Genomic DNA, 26,781 nt, shown 5'->3' on the forward strand with positions numbered 1-26,781 from the left:
TACTATTATCCATGTGCTATACATAAAATAATAATAAGTTAACGAGAGTTAATTAGATGATTTTGATGTGCTTTATCTTTCTCCATAATATTAATGTAATTTTGGGAAGCTTAATATGTATCTATGTGCATATAGCATAGCCATATATGTGAATCTAGAGTGATCCTAGGTGTATTTATTAATAATATATAAATGTTATGTTTGATGGCTAATGTTTTAATTGGTAGTCCAAAATTTATTTAATTATGATATCTTAGAATGTTTCATGTATTTAGAAATGATTAACTTTTACTTGTATTTGTTTGTGTATTAAAAATATTTCTTATTGATATGTATGGAAATGAGATCTTAGCATAGGAATGTAAACGAAGATCTCAAATGGCCATTGCATAGCATTAGGAACAATAAACTAGATTCAATGACATTCCTAATAAGAGAGTTGAATACTAGTAGGGTTTATGATTCCTTTATGTTGTGTGTTGTAATGGATTTGAGATTGTGAAGTATGGGTGTGTGTGTGTGTGTGTGTGTGTGCACGTTTAATATAGGTTAAATAATAGAAAAATGCTAACTTTAGCATCAATAGTAAGATAGAGAATTGGAAATCAACACAATAGCTCAGATTTGAGAATAGGAGATAGAGAAGAACCCATAGCTACAAATTAGAGAAGAAAATTACAAATAAGATTGGAGGGCACCCTAGTATAAGGGTGCTTGATCTAACAATAAGTTCTAGATTCCCAATAAGAAGGCTCTTTAGATCTCTCTTTCTAAAACTTAGCGAAAATGTGTTAGTAATGGTTGGAGAGTGCCCTAGTCTAGGTGTTTCTACCTATTCAAAGCCTAAGATCTTGTATTGCTATCTACTTTGCACAACTTTAGCACTCTCTATGGTTTGATCCGAACCTGTGCACATGAAAAAGGGAAAATTGGTTGTTATGTATAGGGTCTTGCCAAAGTCAAACCCCATGTTGGTGTTTCCACCTCCACCACAACAATGATTGATTAAAAAAAATCTTTCCCTCAGAAAGGATAGAGGCTAAAACCTTAATGAAAATGTTTAAAAGGATCTTTCTTGATTGATGTTAATGGATTCCTTCATCATGGAGGAACACATAAAAATTGACCATGATTATTGAAGCTTAAATGCTTGAATCCTTGATTATGGACATATACACAATTATGCTTAATTGAATACTCAATTGTATCACTTAGAGGATAGGAGTTTGAAATGAGAGAGGGCGTTGTATTTATATTAAGCTTACATGTTTCTAAATTTAATTTTCTAAGGTCAACATTGGGGAATACTTTCCCAGTACTTACAAGCCAACTATTGTAAAATTTTCAAATTTGAGGCCAATATTTTTGGATAGGGGTGTTGGGTACCTTAGTTCACCAAGACGTGCATTGGGAACCCTACTTGTAGTACTTTGAGCTAGAACAAAAATTGTTGACTAGGGATTGAACCAAGCTTCCAAAAATGATCCTAAAACATAGAATAATTGCACATGAATTAGGTACATTAAGCCCAACCATCAAAGTGAGTCTGAAGTGTATGAAATTGTAAAGGTATACAATTTACTACACTACATTTAGCCCCCACTTTAGTGAGAGTATGAACTTACACTCATGGTGTTGATAAATTATAGAGATTTAATAGGTACTCTCCTGAAGACATCAAAGAGTCAAGACAACAACAAGCTTGGCAAGATGAAAGCTTTCAAGACATAGAATCTTATCAATCTATAATAAGAAGATAAATCTGAGCAATTTGATCAGCATAGGTAACACACATGGATCATGCAAAAACAAAAAAAGTTATGGCATCTAGGGCTAGTAAAATCCTTGGGAGGTTACAGGAAGCCACATCAAAATGCAAGGAATCACCTCTACTATAGTAAGAATCCTTAAAGACTTACAAGGGATCATGTTACAAAAGGAGTCACAAGAACTTGTAAATTGTGTTATTCTAGGTAACTCAAAACACAAGTGAAGGTCTCACATAGCTCTACCAAGTTGTGTTACATTAGGTAAGCTTCACACTAATGAATATTACAAAGCAAAACTCTTGTATTAACTACGTATTTTTCGATAAGATACCACAAGATTAGAGATTTGTTTCCATTTGGATTTCAATTCCTCTTGGTTTATTCTCATTTTTCATTCTATTTGTTTTTTTCTTTCACAAATAGCAATTGGAGATCAAATGATTTTGTATTGGACAAAAGTAATCATAAAATGAACTAGAAAAATGACTTAGAAGTATTATGGATCCATCAAAAAGTAAAGCATAGATTATACATTGCTTTTATGGAATAAAGTAGATCTTTAATTAAAAAAAGAATATCTTTGTTGTTGTGTGAAACCATCTACTCTAGTAGAGGTAATTGCATAGCTGCTAGTTCCAAAAAGTTGTGTTTTAATAACCATAAAGATGATTGCATAATGTTGGTTTGTACCAAGCATCAATTTTATCACACATCTAAAAATCTTTAGCATTTTAAATTCTCCAAAAAAAAATTACTTCTATTTTTTTCAACTTTTTTTTAAATTGAAAAAAACATATGTGATTTTAAGTGTGTTATATAGATTTATTAATAGAAGTTTTCATTATATGAATTCATTTTAGAAACATGACAAACAAAGACAAAATAAACAATAATATATTTTCATTGGTATTGACATGGTGTGATGTGTGATGTTGTTGTTCTTGCAATTAGACTCCAAACCTCATTCGAAATAGTCCCCCATTTCATAAATCTAAATCAAAAGTATATACACATTCATATATTAAAAAAATAAAACAAAGACCATTCTAGATCATTCTTTAATTTCAAATTTCAACATACTTGTGTTTACAATAGCAGATACATGTTGGTTTTCAAAGAGAGTAATATCATAAAAGACGCTTGTAACTGAAAACTGCATAAACCTAGCAAATAGAAGACTATAAGTTGTTGCTGGAGTCCGTTGACTTTGGCAGATAAGGACAAGACATTAGTGAGATTAGATTGTGGAGAAATCGGTCTGCAACAAGCGGTGGCGAAGGGCCGGTTTCAATAGTCGGCGGTCTTCTAAGCATCTAGCTTATCAATCAATAAAAACTTCATGCCAGCCTATGAAACCTAAAAAGGAAAAGAATACCAGAAAGGCCACTGAACAAACAAACAAATGGATATACTCTCAATCTGAACAAACAAATCTCATACAGAACATAACAACAAATCCGACAAAACAATTCTAGTGCATGTTGTCATCTTTTTCACGAGTTTCCTCGCAGTACACGGAAGAAGACTTTGACTGTGATTTGGCATGTTCGAGCATATCGTGGATGAACGTGGTTATGTTGTTAAAAGAAGAACCTCCCACCATTACTGCTTTCGTTGCCGCCTCCTTCAGCTCCTGAGCTTTCTTCTGCAACTCCTTGCTCTCCATCACGCTCACCACTGCACTCTTTATCTCTTCTCTTCTCACCAACCTCGCATCGTCAACGTCCACGTCCTTAAAATCCAAACCGACCTTCCATATATCTTTGGCGAATCTACAATCGAGGAACTGATCACCGAAATAAGGCCACCCAATCATGGGCACTCCCATGCTTATGCTCTCCACGGTCGAATTCCACCCGCTGTGAGTCAGAAATCCTCCCACCGAAGGATGTGCAAGCACCTTCAATTGCGGCGTCCATTTCACAAACAACGCCCGATCTTTGATCCGCTCTTCCAATCCCTCGGGCAAAACAGCAGCCTGCCCTTGAGCAATATCAGATCGAAGAACCCACAGAAAAGCATGCCCGCTCTGTTCCAAACCCAGCGCCAGCTCATCCAACTGCTCTTGCGATTTGAGGGCCAAGCTGCCAAACGAAACATACAACACAGAGAGCGGGTGTTGTTTGTCGAGCCACTGCAAGCAGCTATCGTCTTCCTCCCACATAGACATGTTGCTCAGCGTTGAGTTCACCCCTCCTAAAAAGTTAGGGAGAAACACAGGGCCTATTGACACAGATGGACACCCGTTGATGGAAAGCGCCGCCGCTGCGTCTCTTCCTTCCAATTCCTCAAAGGTGTTCACAAGCACATAGTCCCCCTTGTGACACATTCGTGATTCAAACAGCAGCGCTTCGTAGATGGGATCCGATGTAAACTGCTCGCGGTAGAACGATATGAGATCGCTAGGCCATAGAGCTGGTATATTTCCGGGCAGCGTAGTGATCATTTTCTCCGGACGATTTCCTTCACTCACTGAAATAACAACATCTCGAAGTCAATACTCAAACTACAGAAAAACAATAATTTTAAGTTAATATAAAAGTAGAGCAGAAGAATACCTTTGACAGGAATGTGGCCCTGGGAAAGGAGAGAATTAGCGTATTTCTGAGCAATAGAAGCAGCGGCACAAATAGGCCAGAAGACAACTCTTGGCACCTGCATATTGGCGGCCACCGACGCGGTGCAGGACATGCAACAGTCTGATATGATGCACGTGACGGGAGGAACGCCATTCCCACTCTCAGTGCGGAGGAGGATCTCCAAGGCGTCTCCACGTTTAGCCAGTGCTGTAAATAACTCGCCCAGGAGGGAGGTGCGGCCGTGTTCAGCCGGTAAGCCGTCGGGGAATGACAAAAATCGGAAATTGGGTTTGGTGTGGTGCAGTTGCGACTTGTGCTTTGCACTTCCAAACATGCGTTTCTCTGTCCATTCTGTGTTGACGAAAGTGATGAAAAAACCCCGTGCTGCCAAGAGATCGGCGAGATGTATCATAGCGTTGAGGTGACCCTGCGCAGGAAAGGGCACCAAAACTGCGTGCACAGTGAGATCTTTCACACCGTTCATCGTCATTCTCAAGTGGGCAACGAATTCAATGGAAACGAATGCCACAAGTGAACCTCTCGGCTTCTCACCACTGATTTATAAGGATTGAACGATCAAGGAAAGCATATGAAAAGGATGGGAATCCGAAGGTCAAGCCAGTTGTTTAATCAAAATTATTGCTGCATGTTCAGTGATATATCTGAGGAGACGGAATTTGATATATTCAATGCTACCCGTCTTATTTATATTTCTGAGGAGGCAGAAATTGATTAGGTAGTGGCCAGAGCCCACAGCGAAATATATTTAAATAGCAATAAAGGTTTCGCCGACTAAATCGTTCAAATCTATCCAACTGTATTGTTATCTTGGAAGCGTTGGCAAGGACATACACTCCACACAAAATTATTTGCTTTCGTTGTCAAGTCACGATTTTGCAGGCACGTCTATAGGGTTGGAAATAACTTTTCCTGCTGGTTATATTCTCTCATTATTCACGTTTGGATTAAAATAATCGTAACAAAATTAATTGCCGTCCACCAACAAATTTTGAAAGTTTTGTTTGTAGGACCACAGTATCGCAACACAACAAGAAGCGCAGAAAATATTATATTTATACATTTTTAATATATAATTCTAATTATTTTGAGATTTCAATAAGATTTGTTTCATTTTAGTTTTGAGTTATGTATTTCATTTAGTTTTGTATAATTAAAAAATTGTTATAAATTATTTTTTAATTTGATAGAATCTTCAAAATAAAATGATAACACACATGATTATAGTTTTCATCTACATGAATTATTTTTTATTTATGAAAAGATAAATGTATTTTATAAAATTATGTTTCTTATTTACTAAAATTTATCTTATTTTAAGAAGGATTTTTATCAACACTGTTTTATTTACTTAATAGTTATTTTATTTTATTTTAGAGTTATTTAAAAATTATTTTATTTATATTTATTAGTTCCTGCCTATGATAGGATATTAATACATTTATTGTATTCAACTTTTATATTAGTTCAACCAATCATTGTATAGAATTAAAAAAATTGAGCAACAATTTAATAGTCTATAATATTTTTTTTATTAATAATCTAAAAAATGCCAATTATCTTTCTCTCTATTTATTCATGTTGTCAGCAATCATTGCAAAAATCAATTATTGTTTTGTCTTTTTTTATAATTTTTGTTAGCTCAATTAATCACTTGAATGACCTAAATAATATTATATACATCATACTAAAAGTACATTGTTGACTTTAACATTATGTTCTTTTCTTGAATGACATTTGTGATGTCATTCACATCCTTCAAATTAAAATATATAATTTAAAAAAAAAAACTTAGGCACTATGTAATTTAGAAAATAACTATCTACTTTATGTATTATCTATCCAACAATTGATCATATTTAATGTTTTTAATACTTTGTTCAATTTTTATGTATCTATTATTTGTATAATATACAATATATTATTTTTGTATAAAAATATATAGATACAAATATTTCAAAATCTATATATAATAACTCTAAATAATAACAAACTTTTACGAATTTACTTTAATAATTATTTTTATATTGAAGATGTTTCAGATACGAAATTAACAAGCAATTTATTGAAATCCATCGTTGTGAATTATAAAGAAGGGTGCAAGATGCTACAAATAATCTCAATCGTTTTGTTTTTTAATTCTAATGTGATTTCTTGAATGCAATTCTGAACCTATCCAAACACACTTGCAATGAAAAAAAGCATTCAAGTAAACCAAATTGATTAAAAAAAAGATGGACGAAAATTATATGCTCAAGTTCCTTATTGCTACAAACATTTGTCTTTTTTCACATCCCCGGAAAATGGGGCTAGAATGTGTAGAGTGTCATTTGCTATATCATTAATGGTAGCTACCAATAAGCCATGTGACTAATATAGAGCATCACAAAGAGAAATCAACTAGATGACTAATGATGTACATGAATTATCTATGTTTCCACTAATCTAACTACAATGATCAACTACTCTACCTAACAATAACTACTATATGTAAAACATTTTCTTTTTATTTTAGAAGATTTGAACTTTACACCATTTAGACTCCTACAATATCAATTACATGTAACACTTATAGGCAAGAAATTGACACAGTGCATCTCTTGTTTAAATATGTGTGGATTATTTAATCATTTTATTTTTTTTTATTAGTGTAAAATAGGTTTTACAGGGACCCAAAACCCATACAAAAAGAAACAGTTTGTAAAGACAAAGTAGAAGCGAAGCCACAATGGGTGAGTAGCAACAAAATCAACAAAAAATGGGGTCTAAAAACTGAGAGATTAAATAATTTTGTTCAACATTTGAACAGTCTTAACATTTTTCTCAATAAAAGCCTTATTGATATCAGCTAGAACTTCTCTATATCAGTGGCTTTAACCTACTTACCTTCGTCCCTACTTCGGGTGCGAGCTAAAGGTCCCTGATTAATCTGGGTCTTGTCTTCCTAGATGAACTCCTTTACCTTGCATTTGTCGCAAACTAAGATTGAGGGGAAGGCATGAGTAGCCTAAGGGGAAATATTAATACATTGAGCTTTTTCATTTAGCCTTCGAAGGCCCTCCATGCTATTGTTCATGGTAGTTCTACTCACTGCAATTTTTGCTCTCAGCATCTCCTCAACCCTACCCATAGCCACCTCTAGGTTCATTATTTTTTCTTCATGATCATTCTTCATGAATTTGACATCTGTCACCAATTTTTGGCTAAGCTCAAGTAGCTTGTTTGTGTTGTTTGAAGAAGGGGAAGAATTTTCTCCCATAGTAAGGTAGTTGATCCTTCTTTTCAAACCAGAGATCTTCGTGACCACCCAATTGAAAAAACTAGTTTGGCCTTCCATAACGGCTTTCACCACAACTTCTCTAGTCCCAGAATCCATCATAAAGGAGCTTGAATCTTTACCCACAAGAGTTGCCTTGTCCTACTCAACTTTGATTTTTATTCATTTCTTTTTACCATATTCACATTACTATATTTTTTGTTGGTACTCTAATTACTTCTATCAGCATGGTAAAATTTTATGTCGCAAATAATATTAAATAGGTAAACTTGTTGTGCATGTTGTCATCAATTATTTTTACAATCTCATATTTATGTTTTTGTCAATTTCATGAATATGGATCGATTTTTCTTCATTATTATGATCAAGCAATTTTTAATATTTTATATTGAAATTATTGTAATCTCTATGTCACTAACTATTAAAGATTGGTGACATTGAAAATACTGGGGCATGAATATATTTTAAAGAATATTTTCTTCTATTTAAACCCCCATTGATTAGGTTGAATTCATAATATAGAAAATATCCAAAGACCACTCTTCAATTATGTCGATTTTTTGAAATGATTTTATGTATATGTTAAGTTCCTTTTAATGCTCCAAATTTAAGCTCTCCTATGATGATTCTTATCTTTATTGGATATAATTTTTGTATAAGAATTCTATGATGAGCGAATGCATGTTAAATTTATTTTCCCTTCCTCTAATTAGTTTTTAAGTTGAAATATTTCTCACTTTATAGACTATGATTAGGAGGACCACAAAACCATACTTGCTCACATCTTACAAATGGGCTCCCACCAAGCCTATCTCATAGAGCCAACTAGCTATGCTTAGGAGATCACTATAGCTAAGATATATAGTGGGAGCCTTAAGATGGGGAAAGTATAAATATATTCCATTCATCCATCAATGTCTATCTATGCCCTAGATATGGTAGGCATTGAACCAACCCTATAGTAGTGTCAACTTTCCTTTAAGTACCAAGATAACAACTAAGCACATAAATATGTATTAAATCAACTCATAATAGATAGTAAAATTGGTGGGAGTTGGAAAAGATTTTAGTTTGTAAATTTTAAATATTGGATCAATTTGCATGGCACGAGATTGACCTTTTGCATTACAAGATTGACATAAGGTATAACAATGCTAATACTAAGTTGGGGAAAGAATTTATGTGGATAAGTGTAATCATATGTGTAATAAATGACTAGTGTATACAAATGTCACATCCCAACTATTTATTAAATTATTTTTTTATTAATAACCTATTTATTTAATCATTAATTATTTTCCTATGCCTCATAATGATTGGAGGCTGATTATTTCAATAATAAACATAACTTGCAAGTATTATAAAATTACTATTGTTGTATTACAATGTAGGGTGCTATCTTATATTACTTATAGTGTTGTAATTTATTTATTCTTTCTAAAATTATATTATTTTATAATTAAATATGGATTAAAATATTCCTCATAAAATTATGGAAGGTATTGTTTGAAGTACTACGGTAAGCAACATTATTCAACATTTGAAAAGATTGGTTTATAACAAAATATTATATTTGTATTTTTTTTTAATATATGATTGTAAAAAGGAAAAGGGTAAGTAAAGTGCAATTAACTTAAGTTAAAATATGTAAGTTAATATTTAAAAAATAAAATAAAATATAAAAGAATACAGATTTTGCATAGGAATCAATGTTTGGTGGAATTCAAAAGGCAAATTTAAAGTTGACATCTTTATAAAGTAAATAGATATGAAATTAAGGATTCTATTATACCAAATGCAAATGACAATACTCAAGTCAATTGAAGAAAGATCATCAACAAAGAGATTGGTAAGTGTTGGATGCCTTTTTGGTCTCATGATAAGATGGTTTTAAAGGATCCATATGCAAAAGAAACTTAATCATAAATAGGTCTTAATATGACCTCTATTTTCTAGGATTTTTTTTGTTAATGCATTGTATGTCTATTTTATAAGTTTGATGTGTTTGATATTTTTTGTTTTAATATTTATGGGAGTGGTCATTATGCTCAGAGTTTATCTATCAATTTTCTTTTCTCATTTCAAATTTTTTTTCTCTATAATCCAACCTTCATTAGATGAACTCAATATTCTAATATTAATTAAAATTTGTTTTATACCTAAATCTTCAAACACCTAAATAAATACAATCTATTTATTTAATTATCTAAAATCTCCCTCAAACCATTAGTTAGCTAATAAACCCACTTGCACATATCATGCATTTATCTCACATCATGCTTGTCATTTCTCCATAAAGTCCTCTCATCAAATTCATTTCTATTTATTCTATTAAAAAAATCTTAGCTCTTCACATGTTTCGTAATTGACTTTTTGGATTTTCTAAAAATGACATTTAATCTTGACCATTAATTTTATCCCAAGAAAATATATATCATCCAAATCACTACAATCATTGAACTCCTCTTGTACACCAATTATAGGGTACCACTTGAAAGTTTCTCATGGTTCTAATTTTTTAAACAATCTCTTCATTCATCTCTCAAATTAATGATAACCCTTGAGAGATCATCCTTAAAATATGTAGATAATTAATTATATGAATTATTTTCATAATCTTACAAAATGCAATGCCATACTATTGATTTAATTATCTACATTCCAATGTTTCATCATAAAATCATCTTGAACATGTCCACACTGTGTGTAACAAGAGGATCTTGAGTGAGAGACCTTAATTTCTTTAATGTTTCATGTATTTATCTCTTACATTCATAAAAAATGAAAATAGAACTTAGAATATAAGATTTACATTTCATGTTTATGTCTTTTATAATTTTACTTTTGTTTTTTCTTGTCAATATCTTGATAAGAACAGCGATATCCACATCCATTTAATCTTTTTTGTTTACCTTTTTCTTTAGGCTTTTCATTTCCACAAATGAGCAACAAATTCAATTGAAAACAATGTTGCAAGTGAACGTCTTAGCTTATTAGAAATATTGTATTGCGAAGAAAATCATACGGAAAGGATCACTATCCAAAGTGCAAACCCATTGTTGTAGGTATCTAATCATTGATGGCTCAAAATTACCCCTACATATTTATTATTGATGTATATATTAAAATAGTAAAAATATCTCTACACTCCTTATCTTTGATGGGGCAGAATATGGTTAGAAAGTGGCTGCCAAAAATATTTATAAATAAAGAAAGATTACAGAATTTCATGGTGACTAATGGTTTAGAACTATCCAATTTATCTTATTATCCAATATTTCCTACTAAAATTATATTCTTTCATTATCAAGTTTGGATTAAGGAAATCTAGGAGAATCTAGGGGAGTGCTGATTTTAGAGGTAGAAGGCTATAACTTGTCTACTTTTCATTCCCTAACAAAGATATCCCATCATTTGATTAAAGGATAAAGCAAGATCATAGAATCATTAGTGGTCGTTGAAGAGGAAATTCTCCCTATTTTGTAAAAAAAGAGGAATCGTGTGTGTGAAAGCCATGTCACTACCAAAAGAAAGGTAGATAATTGTAGTTTTTTGGTGAGACATGAAAATTGAAGACTGAGAATTTTTTTTAATTACTTGGGGATAAAGTTTATTTTTGGTGAAAGAAGGAAACAATCTAAAAAGAACCTAAATAGAGGATGACATAGTATGTGTTGTGTTGTAACTATTGTCCATCTTGTAGTTGGATCTATAAATCATACCAAACCCTTAACCCCCCACTCGAGACCTTGCTATGTTAAGGAAGTTGTATAGGTAATTGTCTAGGTTGAGAGGGAGTGAAACAAATTGCAGAAGATAAGCTTTTGCTAGAAATCACACTTAATTTATGTAGAATAGAGTAAGAAAAAGAATTTGATTAAAAGATATCAGATCAAAGGAAGATACAAAGTGTTTGAAGTTATATGATGATGTTAATTGGTCAAGAAGAAATATGATTGCATGTTCTAGAATTTAATATTTGTGCGAGCAATATATGATGCCAATAGAGACAACTAAAGCTAGGAGCCTTGATCACCAATAGTATATCTCAAAGGGATGTTTTGAGAAAAACAAGTGTATCACACTTGAACCTATGATGGATTAGTGACCAAGTGGGCTAGAGCTCATGGTTGGAGTATCCCAACAAACAAAAGGGATTTCTTAGGTTTCAAAATGTTGAAGATTCAATTAAAGAAATCAATAAAGTAATTGAATTCATAGATGTGACTAAGGGGGGGTTTTCGAAGTATAACCTCAACATAATAAATCTACCAGTTGTTCTTGTCATCTTTGTATCCTCCAAATTTATAGCATTAACGGTTGTCATTGAAGATAGATCTTGTTATGGATTCAAATGAATTTTCCATTAACTCCTCCCACCTATCCAACATCCCATTAGTTATTTTTTCATGATTTCTAGGCAATTTAAAATATATTATTTTATTTCATCTTCTCTATCCTTTGTATGTGCTTAGTCTTCTATATATTGCATGTGTCTATTTTGCTAACCACTCACTACAATCCAACTCTACATACATGTAAGTTGTAAGTTGTAAGAAATTAAAGTTGTAAGAAGTCTTCTATAAGAAGATGAGTAGTAAGATATGAGTCTAGGAATGCAATACGCTATAAGAAAATGTTGATGTTTGTATGAAAGAGCCAAAGCTTAGTCAGATGTTTGTAAGATGTAATGTTTTATTCTAAGCAATATGAACTACTAAGTTTATTTTCTTTAATTTTTGTTCCCCTTCTTTATCTTTTAAACCTTACCCAATGATCCTCATGTAGCATATAGGATCATGGGTTGATTAGTACTTAAAAAAAAACTTGAATAATACTATCTTTATTATGGCACCATGATATATACCATTTGAAACCAATTTTCTTTGATCCTTCAAGTTTTAAGATAATATCACCATTTTTTTAATAGTGAGCCTTCACATGTTGCAATATTTGTATCAAACCAAAAAATAATAGTTTCACGTTGGTCCCACAATATAACTCTAGTTTGAATGATCCAACTATTACTATAAATATAATGACAACTTCAAGGTGAAATATTACTTAGATATTTAATTTTTATCATGCTTAACTTGGTTTCCAAGACATAAGTCCACAAGAACAACGTAATTCCTTATACTCATTTTCTCTTAAGATTATTCTCACTAGAATATTCATGTGTTTTCTTTTATCTTTATTTTTCAAAACCAACTTTTCAACTCAATGCTCCTAGTCTTCTAGATCTCATTTTCCTTGTCACCACTCTAGCGATACGAGTGTCTCAGCTTGATGGTGCTCTGCCTTGTCCCTACATGGAGGTTCTAACTCCAAGTGGCCCTTGGATGGGGTGGTGTCATCTATCGATGATGGCAATAGTTGGTTGTTGACTGGTGGTAGTGGTGGTTGGCCCAACTCCACAAAGTGGTTCCCTTGGATGGCTCTGGCTATTTCACTAGCAAGGAATCAAGACAAATACAAGTATGAGGTAGAAGCTAATACTAATGAGGGGTGGGCCATTCCTAAATTTGCCCCAAACCTTGTTGATATATGGAGAAAACTAGATGATTGGGAGCCCTCTCCACCTCCCATTGGTGTTGCTCTCACCACTTAAGAGACTTTATTATTATTTATATTATCTTACTTTCTAAGCGTTGCCTATATAACTGTGACAAGTGACCTTGTGTCCTTTTTTTTTAAATATGTATATAATTTTAAATGAATCGAAATTGACACATATATGTCAAAATAATAATAATTTTTTTTAAAAATAATAATTTTTAAATAAATAAGTTTAAGACAATGAAAAAGACAAATAGAAATCTATATCATCTTCTAAACAAAAAATAAAATAAAATCATAAAACTAAAACAAGAATAAACTTATGTTTACAATAGAAGGTCCAACATCAAACCCAAAAAGAATGTCACCAGTTTCAAAACGGATATAGACTCGGTAGAAACCCTAAATCTCATACACCCCATAACAACTAACCAGACACACAATTCTAGTGCATATTGTCATCTTTTTCACTATGACTATGATTTGGCTTGGTTGAGCATATCGTGGATGAAGGTGTTTATGTTGTTAAAAGAGGTGTTAGTTTGTTAGTTTGGTAGCTTGGACAACTATTTATCCATTTGCTAAATAATTAGTAAATAATTGTTTTCTAACAAATGTAGTTAGAGTTCAAACAATTTTTATTAATTATTTGACTCTTTTTAGAAACTTCTAGCTTGACCAATTTGGTTAAGGTTGTTTAGTTGTTTTTAATCTTAGCCATTGATTGAGAATTAATCTTAGTCATTGGTTTTCCAACGAGAGTAGTATATAAGGGGGTCAGGGGGCATTTGGAAAACAATGAATGGTGTGAAGAACTTGCAGTGTTAGCAAGTAGTCTTGTAGTGTTAGCAAGTAGTCTTGCAGTGTTAGCAAGGGTGCAGTGATAGCGTTGGGATAGTGGCGGGGTGGAATATCAGTAGGAGGATTCGGAGATCATCGAAGCTCTGCCAGTAAGAGGCAAGCAGTATTTGTATCTCTTAATTTGCTAGAGTTTTAATATAGTTCTTATCCACAGTACTGGTTTTCCCTTCGGGGTTTTTCCAGGAACAATTGTCCGAAAATATTGTGTTCATTGTGTTGCACATTTTTTATGAGTTTGTGAAATTGCAGTTGTGTTATTTTCCAATATTTGTTTCTCAAACAATCTATCAAAGATAGGAGGATAATAATCAATAATTGTAATAGATTTTTCACATGGTATCAAAGATAAGTTAAGGGTAGAAGAGATTTACCCTAGGCGAAGGAAACTAAGGGTTTATAAAACCTAGTTTAACCTCTTTAGAATTTTTATTTGCTTTAACCTTTGAGATGGTCTTAGTTGGTTTAAGAGATCATGACGGATTGGATGGAGCCTCTAATTTTGGTGTTTAGAAAGCCAAAATTTCTTTATTGCTAGAAGAGAATGGTATCAAGGAATATGTTACCACTATTGTGATTGTACCTACAGATGTAATACTTCTTGCAGCATACAAGAAGGATGATTACAAGGCGAGGAGGCTAATCCTTGATGGTGTCAAGGACCATATAGTTCCACATATTGCAGAGTTAGATACTGCAAAAAGATGTGGGATGCCATTCTGAATCTGTACCAGAATTCTACCACTAATCGGAAGCTGATTATTAGAGAAAAGCTGAGGAATACCCGAATGAATAAGGGAGAAGATGTGACGAGTTACCTCACCAGACTCAAACCTATCAAGGATGAGTTAACAGCTATTGGAGATAAACCAAGTGATGATGAGCTGGTACGGATAGCCCTAAATGGGTTTTCTAAGCAGTGGGATGTCTTTGTTCAAGTTGTTAATGGACGAGACACCTTACCAAGTTGGGATTGACTTTGGAGTGACTTCACTTAGGAGGAGCTTAGACTAAGACTTTTTAATGGAACCAACAATAAGAGTCATAAAAGTGAGGCAAAACAGGAGAACATTTCCCTAGCGGATAAAGGAAAAGCAAAGAAGGGGTCCAGCAAAGGATCAAATCCACAAGGTGAGAAGAAGAAAAAAGACTTGTTGAAGATCAAGTGCTACGGCTATCACGAGTTTGGTCACTATGTCAGCGATTGCCCAGAAATGAAGAAGAATGACAAGAAAGGAAAGAAGCAAGTTGCAGCCTCAGCAAGTGCAGATGAGCTCTCGAATAGAATGGAAGATGAGTTTACACTCATAGCATGTATGGTTAGCTCAACCTCATAGAGTATTTGGTACATAGATAGTGGGGAGTCATTTCATATAACAAGAGTTAGAGAATACTTCTCTAGTTATAAGGAGGAGAACACCAGAATCCAAATCTCTGTGGGAAACATGTCCAAACTCAATTCAGTTGGCTAAGGGATTGTTCAGTTTCAGAGGGAGAATGGTAAGATGATTCCTCTTAATGATGTGTTGCATGTTCCAGGCTTAGGGATGAATTTGATTTCTGTATCTATCCTTCAGGACAAAGGGTACTATGTACTCTTTAGAGGGGCACATGCATTGATTAAGCATAAGGATTGAAAATCACCCATAGCTCTTGGAGTTAGGAATGGTCGACTTTATAGGTTGCAGTTTGATACTCCTAAGGCACTCATGAGCAGCAGTAATCCTAGAGATCTTGGAGAGCTATGGCATAGGAGGATGGGCCATATACATCATGGAGCACTTAAATTGCTTCATGAGACTGTGACAGGTGTTCTAGAGGTGAGAATAGAGCATGATGATGTATGTAAGGGATGTGTGTTGGGGAAGTTTGCAAAAGCATATTTTCCAAGGAGTGACACTCGATCTAAGGGTTTTCTTGATCTAGTACATTCAGATATATGTGGGCCAATATCGATGAAGTCTCTCAAAGGATACAAGTACTATGCTACTTTTATTGATGATTTCTCTAGGAAGACCTGGATATACTTCTTGAAGACCAAGGATGAGGTTTTCAGTCAATTCCAAGAGTTCAAGGCTCTTGTGGAGAACTCAACAAGAAGAAATATAAAGGTTCTTTGGTCAGACAATGGAGGTGAGTACAAAGGGAATGAGTTCTAGGAGTTCTGTACCAAAGAAGGAATAAAGAGAGAGTGGATTGTTCCTTACAACCCGCAATAGAGTGGGGTTACTGAGGGGAAGAATCAGTCCATATCGGAGGCAATAAGGGCTATGCTACATGATCAAGACCTACCCCATTACTTATTGGCAGAAGCATGTAGTACGACAGTATACATATAGAACAAAGTTCCACATACATTGTTAGGGAAGATGACACTAGAGGAAGCATTCACTGGGAAGAAGTGAGACATTAGTCACTTCAGGATCTTTATGAGTTTGGCATATTGTCCCATTCCAAAGGATACACGTACCAAGTTAGATCAGACTGCAGAAAGAGGGTACTTTGTGAGGTATAGTGAAACCTCAAAGGCATATTGGATATTCATTCTAGGGACCAGGTGGATTATTGTTCAACATGATGTCAAGTTCATGGAGGACAAGGAATTTAGAAGCTCTAGAGAGCAGATGATGAGAGTGAGTAGCCAACACGAGCTCTAAGGATCACTCAATCGAATCAAGGTTAGCAAAGCTCTAGTACAGTTACTAGTACAAGCATAGGCTTAGGAGGTGAGAGTTCTCAGAGTATGGAGCAACAGGTGCAAGAAGAGATGCATCAAGAAGACATGGAGGTTGATATTTCATCTTCTACAGTTGGCAGCAACAACCGTAAGGTTCAACAGACGCAAAGAAATACTCAGGAGTTAGTGGGTACTCCTAGGAGGAGTAGTAGACAATAGAAACAACCAGCTAAGTTTCATGACTATATTGCATTAGTTAGTCAGTTGGTAGATAGTGAAGCTTCTAGCTATTAGGAGGCTACACAACATCAAGTGTGGCAAGATGCTATGGTTGAGGAGTATACTTCAATTATGCATAATGATGTTTGGGAGGTAGTGCCTAGACCAACGGATAGAGTTGTGGTTGGATAATGTTGGATCTATAAGATCAAGCACGGTGCAGATGGTAGCATCGAGAAATAAAAAGCAAGGTTTGTGGCAAAAGGGTTCTCTCAAAAGGAGGGAATAGACTATGAGGAGACATTTGCTCCAATTGTCAGGTATACTTCTATACAAGCTGTAATGTCAATTTCAGCACAAATGGGATGGCAGATCCATCAAATGGATGTCAAGACAACATTCCTCAATGGTGAGTTGAAAGAGGAGGTTTACATAGAACAACCAAAAGGCTTTTTAGCAAATAGAAAAGAGATCCACGTGTGTAGATTAAAGAGAGCTTTGTACGGACTCAAGCAGGCTCCCAGAGCATGGTATGAGTGTATTGATAGTTACTTGCAGGAAATGGGCTTTGTGAAGAGTGAGGCGGATGCTAATCTCTACTACTTGGTGGTTGGGGATGAGATTCTCATTCTTGTTCTATATGTGGATGACTTGTTTCTAAGAGATTCACTAGGGCTCATAGAAGAGTGCAAGAGGGACCTTGCAGCAAAGTTTGAGATGAAGGATTTGGGACTTATGCACTACTTTCTAGGCATGGAGGTATGGTAGACAGATGAAGAGATTTTCCTTGGACAAGGGAAATATTGCATTGAAATCTTGAAAAGGTTTAGGATGGAAGATTGCAAAGCCATGTCTACACCTATGATCATGAATTGGAGGAAGGTAGATACATCCAGGGAGAAGGATGTAGATACCACATTATTCAAGCAGTTGATTGGTTCTCTCATGTATTTGGTCAACACCAGGCCAGATATAGCTTTTGCAGTTAACTCTCTTAGTCAGTTCATGGTTGAGCCAAAGGGAGTGCATTGGACAGTGGAAAAGCATGTGTTGTGTTATTTGCAAGGTATAATTGAGTATGGGATTAGATATGCTCGAGGTGAAGGAATCAAGTTGATGGGCTATACTGACGCAGATTGGGCAGGCAGTACAACAGACAAGAGGAGCACTTCAGGGTGTTGTTTCAGTCTGGGATCAGGAGTTGTCTCTTGGTTTCATAGGAAGCAGAAGTTTGTGGCTCTGAGTTTTGCAGAGTTAGAATACATAGCAGCTAGCATGGCAACATGTGAAGCTATATAGCTTCATAAGTTTCTAGTAGCCTTGTTTGGTCAGAAGGTGGAGACTATAGTGATACACTACGACAATTAGAGTTGCATTAAGTTGACTGAGAATTCATTGTTTTAGGATAGGTCAAAACATATAGACATCAGGTATCACTTCATTAGAGAATGTGTACAGCATGGAGTTGTTCAGCTACAATTTATACCTACAGATCGGCAAGTAGCAGACATTCTAACAAAGGCATTGGGGAAGGCGAAATTCATCTTCTTCAGAGAGAAGTTGGGTGTCATGCAGAACAGCTTCCTCACTAAGAGGGATTGTTAGTTTGTTAGTTTGGTAGCTTGGACAACTGTTTGTACATTTGCTAAATAATTAGTAAATAATTATTTGCTAACAAATGTATTCAGAGTTCAAACAACTTTATTAATTATTTGACTATTTTTAGAAACTTCTAGCAACCAATTTGGTTAGGGTTGTTTAGTTGTTTTTAATCTTAGCCGTTGATTGAGAATTAATCTCGGTCGTTGGTTTTCCAATGAGAGTAGTATGTAAAGGGGTCAGGGGGCATTTGGAAAACAATGAATTATGTGAAGAACTTGCAGTGTTAGCAAGTAGTCTTGTAGTGTTAGCAAGGGTGCAATGATAGCATTGGGATAGTAGCAAGGTGGAATATTAGCAAGAGGATTAGGAGATCATCAAAGCTCTGCCAGTAAGAGGCAAGCAATATTTGTATATCTTAATTTGTTGAAGTTTTAATATAGTTCTCATCCGCAGTACTGGTTTTTCCTTCGGGGTTTTTCCAGGGACAATTGTCCGAAAATATTGTGTTCATTGTGTTGCACATTTTTTATGAGTTTGTGAAATTGCAATTGTGTTATATTCCAATATTTATTGCTCAAATAATCTATCAAAGATAAGAGGATAATAATTAGTAATTGTAATAGATTTTTCACAAGAAGAACCTCCCTCCATCACTGCTTTCCTTGCCACTTCTTTCAGCTCCTCGACTTTCTTCTGCGACTCCTCACTCTCCATCACGCTCACCACTACACTCCTTATCTCTTCTCTACTCACCAACCTCCCATCGTCAATGTCCATGTCCTTAAAGTCTAAGCCGACCTTCCATATTTATTTAGTCAATTTGCAATTAAGGAACTGATCTCCGAAATAAGGCCACCCAATCATTGGCACTCCCATGCTTATGCTCTCCACGGTCGAGTTCCATCCACTATGCGTCAGAAATCCTCCCACCGAACGATGTGCAAGGACCTTCAATTGCAGCGTCCATTTCACAAACAAGGCGCGATCTTTGGTTCGTTCTTCCAATCCCTCGGGCAGAACAACAGCCTGCCCCTGAGCAATATCAAAACGAAGAACCCATAGAAATGCATGCTTGCTTTGTTGTAGACCTAGTGCCAGCTCATCCAACTACTATTGCAATTTGAGGGCCAAGCTTCCAAATGAAACATACAACACAAAGCACGGGAGTTGTTTGTCGAGCCACTGTAAGCAGCTATCGTCTTCCTCCCACATTGACATTTTGCTCAGCTTTGAGTTCTCCCCTCTTAAAAAGTTAATGAGAAACACAGGGCCTATTGACACAGATGGACACCCTTTGATGGAAAGTGCCACCGCCGCGTCTCTTCCTTCCAATTCCTCAAAGGTGTTGACAAACACATAGTCCCCCATGTGACACATTCCTGATTCAAACAATAGCGCTTTGTAGATGGGATCCGATGTAAAATGCTCGTGGTAGAACGATATGAGATCATTAGGCCATACAGCTGGTATATTCTCGGGCAAAGTAGTGATCATTTTCTCCGGACGATTTCTTTCGCTTACTGAAACCATCACACCTCCAAGTTAATACTCAAACTATAGCAAAATAAGAATTGAAGTTAATATTAAAAGCAGACGCGCAGAAGAATACCCTTGATGGAAATGTGGCCCTACGAAAGTAGAGAATGAGCGTATTTTGAAGCAATAGAGACAACGGCACAAACAGGCCAAAAGACAACTCTGGGCAGTCGCATATTGGTAGCCGTTGATACAGTGCATGACATGCAGTAGTCTACCACGATGCACATGATGGGAGGAATGTTGTTCCCACTCTCACTGCGGAGGAGAGCTTCCAAGGCATCTCCACGCTTTGCCAGCATTGTTAATAGCTCCCCCAAATTGGTTGTGCGGCCATGATCCGGTGGTAAGCCATCTGGGAACGACAAAAATCGGAAATTACGTTTGGAGTGTTGCTGTTCTGACTTGAGCTCTGTACTTCAAAACATGCATTTCTCAGTCCACTCTATGTTGATGAAGTTATGAAAAAACCCCATGCGGCCAAGAGATCGGCCAGATGAATGAAAGTGTTGACGTGACCCTTTGCAGGAAAGGGTGTTAATTATGGGTAGCTTGGACAGTTGTTCGTCCTGACCCAGAAATAGCAGCATTAGATATGGGTAGTTTGGACAGCTGTTCATCCTTAACCAGAAATTAGAAAGTGGTTGTTTTTGTTAGATCCTATTGTTAGGATAATAATAATTGTTATTTAATAGTAGCTCTTTTTAGGTGACACCTCATAGCCAAAATTAGCTATTGGTTATTGAGTTGTCTTAATCTCAGCCGTTGGTTTGAATTAATCTCGGTCGTTGGTTTTCCAATAGAGTAGTATAAAAAGGGGTCATGGGTCATTTAGAATTTATGAAGTTTTTGAATTATTTGCAGAGTTAGCAAATAGTCTTGCGATGTTAAGAAGGGCTGTAGTGATAGCGTTGGGGATAGCAGTGCAGGAATATCAGGGGGAGAAATTGGGAGATTGTCGGAGTTCTGCCAGTGAGAGGCAAGGAATTTTGTATCTCTTAATTTGTTGAAGTTAATATATTTCTCATCTGCAATACTGGTTTTCCCTTCGGGGTTTTCCCAAGGACAATTGTCCGGAAATATCGTGTCATTGTGTTACATATTTCTTTCCGCCTATTTTTATTTTTGAAGTTGTAGTTGTGTTATTTTCCAATATTTGTTGATCAAATAATCTATTAAAGATAGGAGGTTAATAATCAGTAACTGCAACAGAATTTTCACATGGTATCAGAGCTAAGTTGAGGGTAGAAAAGGTTTACCCTAGGCAAGGAAAGAAATTGAAGGGTTATAAAATCTAGATTGACTTCTTTAGAATTATTATCTTTTATCCCTTGAGATGGCCTCAACAAGTTTAAGAGATCAGGACAGATTAGATGGAGCCTCAAATTTTGGTTTCTAGAAAGCCATAATTTCTTTATTACTAGAAGAGAATGGTATTAAGGAATATGTTACCACTATTGTGACTGTACCTACAGATGCAACACTTCTTGTAGCATATAAGAAGGATGATGCCAAAGCGAGGAGGATAATCCTTGATGTTGTTAAGGATCACATAGTTCCTCATATCTTAGATTTGAATAAAGGGAAAGCAATGTGGGACGCCATCCTGAATTTGTACCAAAATGCAACCACCAACCGGAAGCTAATTCTTAGAGATAAGTTGAGGAATACTTGGATGAACAAGGGAGAAGACATTACATGTTACCTCACCAGGCTTAGACTTGTCAAGGATGAGTTAGCAGCTATTGGAGATAAACCAGATGATGACGAGCTAGTAAGAATAGCCCTAAATGGGTTTTCTAAGCAGTGGGATGTCTTTGTTCAAGTTATTAATGGACGAGACACCTTACCAAGTTGGGATTGACTTTGGAGTGATTTCACTCAGGAGGAGCTTAGACTAAGCCTTGTCAATGGAGCCAACAATAAGAGTCAGAAAAGTGAGGTGGAACAGGAAAACATTGCCCTAGCGGGTAAAGGGAAAGCAAAGAAGGGATCTAGTAAAGAATCAAATCCACAAGGTGAGAAGAAGAAGAAGGATCTGTCTAAGATCAAATGCTTTGGATGTCATGAGTTTGGCCACTATGTCAGCGATTGCCCACACAGGAAGAAAGATAAGAAGGGCAAGAACCAAGTGGCAGCTTCAGCAAGTGCAGAGGAGCTCTCTAGTAGATTGGAGGATGAGTTTGCACTCATAGCTTGTATGATTAGCTCAACCACATAGAGTGTCTGGTATATAGACAGTGGGGCATCATTTTATATGACAGGAGCTAGAGAGTACTTCTCCAGCTATAAGGAGGAGAACACTAGAATCCAGATCTCTATGGGGAACTTGTCCAAACTCAACCCAATTGGGAAAGGGACTGTTCAATTTCAAAGGGAGAATGGTAAGATGATTCCTCTTCATGATGTGTTGCATGTTCCAGGCTTAGGGATGAATTTGATTTATGTATCTGTCCTTCAGGACAAAGGGTACAATGTACTCTTTAGAGGAGCACATGTATTGATTAAGCATAAGGATTGGAAATCACCCATAGCTATTGGAGTTAGGAGTGGTCGACTTTATAGGTTGTAGTTTGATACTCCTACGACACTCATGAGCAATAGTAATCCTAGAGATCTTGGAGAGCTATGGCATAGGAGAATGGGCCATATACATCATAGAGCACTTAAATTGCTTCGTGAGACTGTGACAGGTGTTCCAGAGGTGAGCACGGAGCATGATGATATATGTAAGGGATGTGTATTGGGGAAGTTTGCGAAAACATCTTTTCCAAGAAGTGACACAAGATCTGAGGGTGTTCTCGATCTAGTACATTCAGATGTATGTGGACCTATGTCAATGAAGTCTCTCAAAGGGTATGAGTACTTTGTTACTTTTATTGATGATTTCTCCAAGAAGACCTGGATATACTTCTTGAAGACCAAGGATGAGGTTTTGAGTCGCTTCCAAGAGTTCAAAGCTCTTGTGGAGAATTCAATAGGAAATAAGATAAAAGTTTTTCGGTCAAACAATGGAGGCGAGTACAAAGGAAATGAGTTCTAGGAGTTCTGCATCAAGGAAGGAATCAAGAGAGAGTGGACTGTTCCTTACAATCCACAATAGAATGGAGTTGTTGAGAGGAAGAATCGGTCTATATCGGACGCTGCAAGAGCTATGTTGCATGACCAGGATATGCCTCATTATTTGTGGGCAGAGGCATGTAGTACAGCAGTATACATACAAAATAGAGTTCCACATAAGGTACTGGAGAAGATGACAGCAAAGGAAGCATTCACTAGGAAGAAGCCAGATGTTAGTCACTTCAAGATCTTTGGGAGTTTGGCATATTGCCACATTCTTACGGATACACGTACCAAGTTAGATCAAACTGCAGAAAAGGGGTACTTTGTGGGGTATAGTGAAACCTCAAAGGCATATCGGATATTTATTCTAGTGACCAGGAGGATTATAGTCAGGAGTGATGTCAAGTTCATGGAGGACAAGGCATTTAGAAGGTCCAAAGATTTGCTAGCAAATGATCAGAGTGAGCAACCGACAAAAGCTCCAAGGATAGCTCAATCGAGGCAAGGGCAACAAAGCTCAAGTACAGTTACTAGTACAAGCATAGGCTCAAGTAGTGAGAGTTCGCAGAGTATGGAGCAACTGGTGCAGCAGGAGATGCATGAAGAAGACATGGAGGTTGATGTTTCATCCTCTACAATTGGCAGTAGGAATCATGAGGTTCAGCCGACACAAAAGAATACTCAGGAGTTAGTGGGTACTCCTAGGAGAAGTAGTAGACAACGGAAACAACCAACTAGGTATGATGACTATGTAGCATTAGTTGGTTAGTTGGTAGATAGTGAACCTTCTAGCTATCAGGAGGCTGCAAAACATCGGGTGTGGCAAGATGCAATGGTTGAGGAGTATACCTCAATAATGTAGAACAATGTGTGGGAAGTAGTTCCTAGACCAACAGATAGGGTTGTGGTTGGATCACGTTGGATCTATAAGATCAAGCACGGTGCAGATGGTAGCATCGAGAAATACAAGGCAAGGTTTGTGGAAAAAGGGTTCTCTCAGAAGGAGGGAATAGACTATGAGGAGACATTTGCTCCAGTTGCCAGGTATACTTCTATACGAGCCGTAATCTCAATTTCAGCACAAATGGGATGGCAGATCCATCAGATGGATGTCAAGACAGCATTCCTCAATGGTGAGTTGAAAGAGGAGGTATACATAGAACAACCAGAGGGCTTTGTAGCACACAATAAAGAGACCCATGTGTGTAGATTAAAGAAAGCTTTGTACGGACTCAAGCAGGTTCCCAGAGCGTGGTATGAGCGCATTGATAGTTACTTGCACGAAATGGGCTTTGTGAAGAGTGAGGCAGATGCTAACCTCTACTACTTGGTGGTTGGGGGTGAGATTCTTATTCTTGTCCTATATGTGGATGACTTATTTCTAACTGGTTCACTAGGGCTCATAGAGGAGTGCAAGAGGGACCTTGCAACGGAGTTCGAGATGAAAGATTTGGGACTTATGCACTACTTTCTAGGCATGGAGGTATGGCAGACAAATGGAGATATTTTCCTTGGGCAAGGGAAATATTGTATCAAAATCTTGAAGAGGTTCAAGATGGAAGATTGCAAAGCCATGTCTACACCTATGATCACAAATTGGAGGAAGGTAGACACATCCAAGGAGAAGGATGTAGATCCCACCTTATATAGGCAGTTGATTGGTTCTCTCATATATTTGGTCAATACCAGGCCAGATATAGCATTTGTAGTTAACTCTCTTAGTCAGTTCATAGTTCAAAGGGAGTACATTGGACAGTGGAAAAGCATGTGTTGCATTATTTGCAAGGTACAATCGAGTATGAGATTAGATATGCTCGAGGTGAAGGAATCAAGTTGATGGGCTATACTAATGCAGATTGGGCAGGTAGTACAATAGACAAGAAGAGCACTTCAGGGTGTTGTTTCAGTCTAGGATCAGGAGTTGTCTCTTGGTTCAGTAGGAAGCAGAAGTCTGTGGCTTTGAGTTCTACAGAGTCGGAATACATAGTAGCTAGCATGGCGACATGTGAAGCTATATGGCTTCGGAAGTTGCTAGTAGCCTTGTTTGGTCAGAAGGTGGAGACTACAGTAATACACTGTGACAATCAGAGTTGCATTAAGTTGACTAAGAATCCGGTGTTTCATGATAGGTCGAAACATATAGACATCAAGTGTCACTTCATTAGAGATTGTGTGCAGCATGGAGTTGTTCAGCTATAATTTATACCTACAAATCAGTAAGTAGCAGACATTCTGACAAAGGCATTGGGGAAGGAAAAATTCATCTTCTTCAGAGAGAAGTTGGGTGTCGTGCAGAAGAACTTCCCTACTAAGAGGGAGTGTTAATTATGGGTAGCTTGGACAGCTGTTCGTCCTGACCTAGAAATAGCAGCATTAGATATGGATAGTTTGGACAGCTGTTCGTCCTAACCCAGAAATTAGAAAATGGTTGTTTTTGTCAGATCCTATTGTTAGGATAATAACAATTGTTATTTAATAGCAGCTCTTTTTAGGTGACACCTCATAGCCAAAATTAGCTACTGGTTATTGAGCTGTCTTAATCTCGGCCGTTGGTTTTCCAACAGAGTAGTATAAAAAGGGGTCATGGGTCATTTAAAATATATAAAGTTTTTGAATTACTTGCAGAGTTAGCAAATAGTCTTGCGGTGTTAGCAAGGGGCTCAGTGATAGCGTTGGGGATAACAGTGCAGGAATATCAGCAGGAGAAATTGGGAGATTGTCGGAGTTCTGTCAGTGAGAGGCAAGGAATTTTGTATCTCTTAATTTGTTGAAGTTAATATATTTCTCATCTGCAGTACTGGTTTTCCCTTCGGGATTTTTCCAGGGACAATTGTCCGGAAATATTGTGTCATTGTGTTACATATTTCTTTCCGCCTATTTTTATTTGTGAAGTTGTAGTTGTGTTATTTTCCAATATTTGTTGATCAAATAATCTATTAAAGATAGGAGGTTAATAATCCACAAAAGGCACCCAAACTGCGTGCACAGTGACATATTCGTTCACACCGTTCATTGGCATTCTCAATTGGGCAACGAATTCAATCGAAAAGAATGGCATAAGTGACCGTCTCGGCTTGTGACCAATGATATATAAGGATTGCACGGTGAAGCAAATCTTGTTTAAACCAAGCCAGTTGCTCCAGATGTTAAATCACTGATGACTCACAATTACAGGTGCATGTTCGTCATCTGTATATAGTAAAGCAATAAATTCAACCCCGTGGTCACCCCCTTTCTTATTTATATTTTCTGATGGGGTCTTCAGAGGCCGAATTTTGGAGCTCCACTGTAGAAAATATTGAAAAAGCTAAAATGGTTGCAATCTTTGAGGGCTCCATTCAAATTCCAACGTTAGTTCTTATCCTGGTAGCGTTGGCAAGGACATACACATCGTACAAAATTATTTAGTTTAATTGTCTACTTATTATTTTGGAGGTACGTGTAAGGTTGAAAATAAATTTATTTTTTACTATACTTTCATTATCATGTTTGGATTAAAATATTCGTCACAAAATTATTTGCGAATGAAAAAGACATTTAAAATATGTATCTTTTTAAATATATAATTGCGAATGAAAAAGACATTTAAATAAACTAGAAAATAAATATTAGTGAAAAAATATA

The 26,781-nt window shown here is 36.2% G+C and overlaps 2 protein-coding genes across 2 annotated transcripts; both read right to left on the reverse strand.

The window, feature by feature from the left end:
• Window positions 1-3,117: 3,117 nt before the first annotated feature.
• Window positions 3,118-4,838, reverse strand: LOC131068705 (linamarin synthase 1). The gene is made up of 2 exons (XM_058003957.1): window positions 4,328-4,838; window positions 3,118-4,241 (listed from the first exon to the last, which is right to left on the reverse strand). The coding sequence occupies exons 1-2, from the start codon at window positions 4,836-4,838 to the stop codon at window positions 3,241-3,243; spliced, it is 1,512 nt and encodes a 503-aa protein (XP_057859940.1). The 3' UTR covers window positions 3,118-3,240.
• Window positions 4,839-19,125: 14,287 nt separating this feature from the next.
• Window positions 19,126-20,088, reverse strand: LOC131876758 (linamarin synthase 1-like). The gene is made up of 3 exons (XM_059222234.1): window positions 19,714-20,088; window positions 19,489-19,590; window positions 19,126-19,356 (listed from the first exon to the last, which is right to left on the reverse strand). The coding sequence occupies exons 1-3, from the start codon at window positions 20,086-20,088 to the stop codon at window positions 19,126-19,128; spliced, it is 708 nt and encodes a 235-aa protein (XP_059078217.1).
• Window positions 20,089-26,781: the final 6,693 nt, after the last annotated feature.

The sequence above is a fragment of the Cryptomeria japonica genome, chromosome 6 (assembly GCF_030272615.1).
Source record: "Cryptomeria japonica chromosome 6, Sugi_1.0, whole genome shotgun sequence".
Lineage (NCBI taxonomy): Eukaryota > Viridiplantae > Streptophyta > Pinopsida > Cupressales > Cupressaceae > Cryptomeria > Cryptomeria japonica.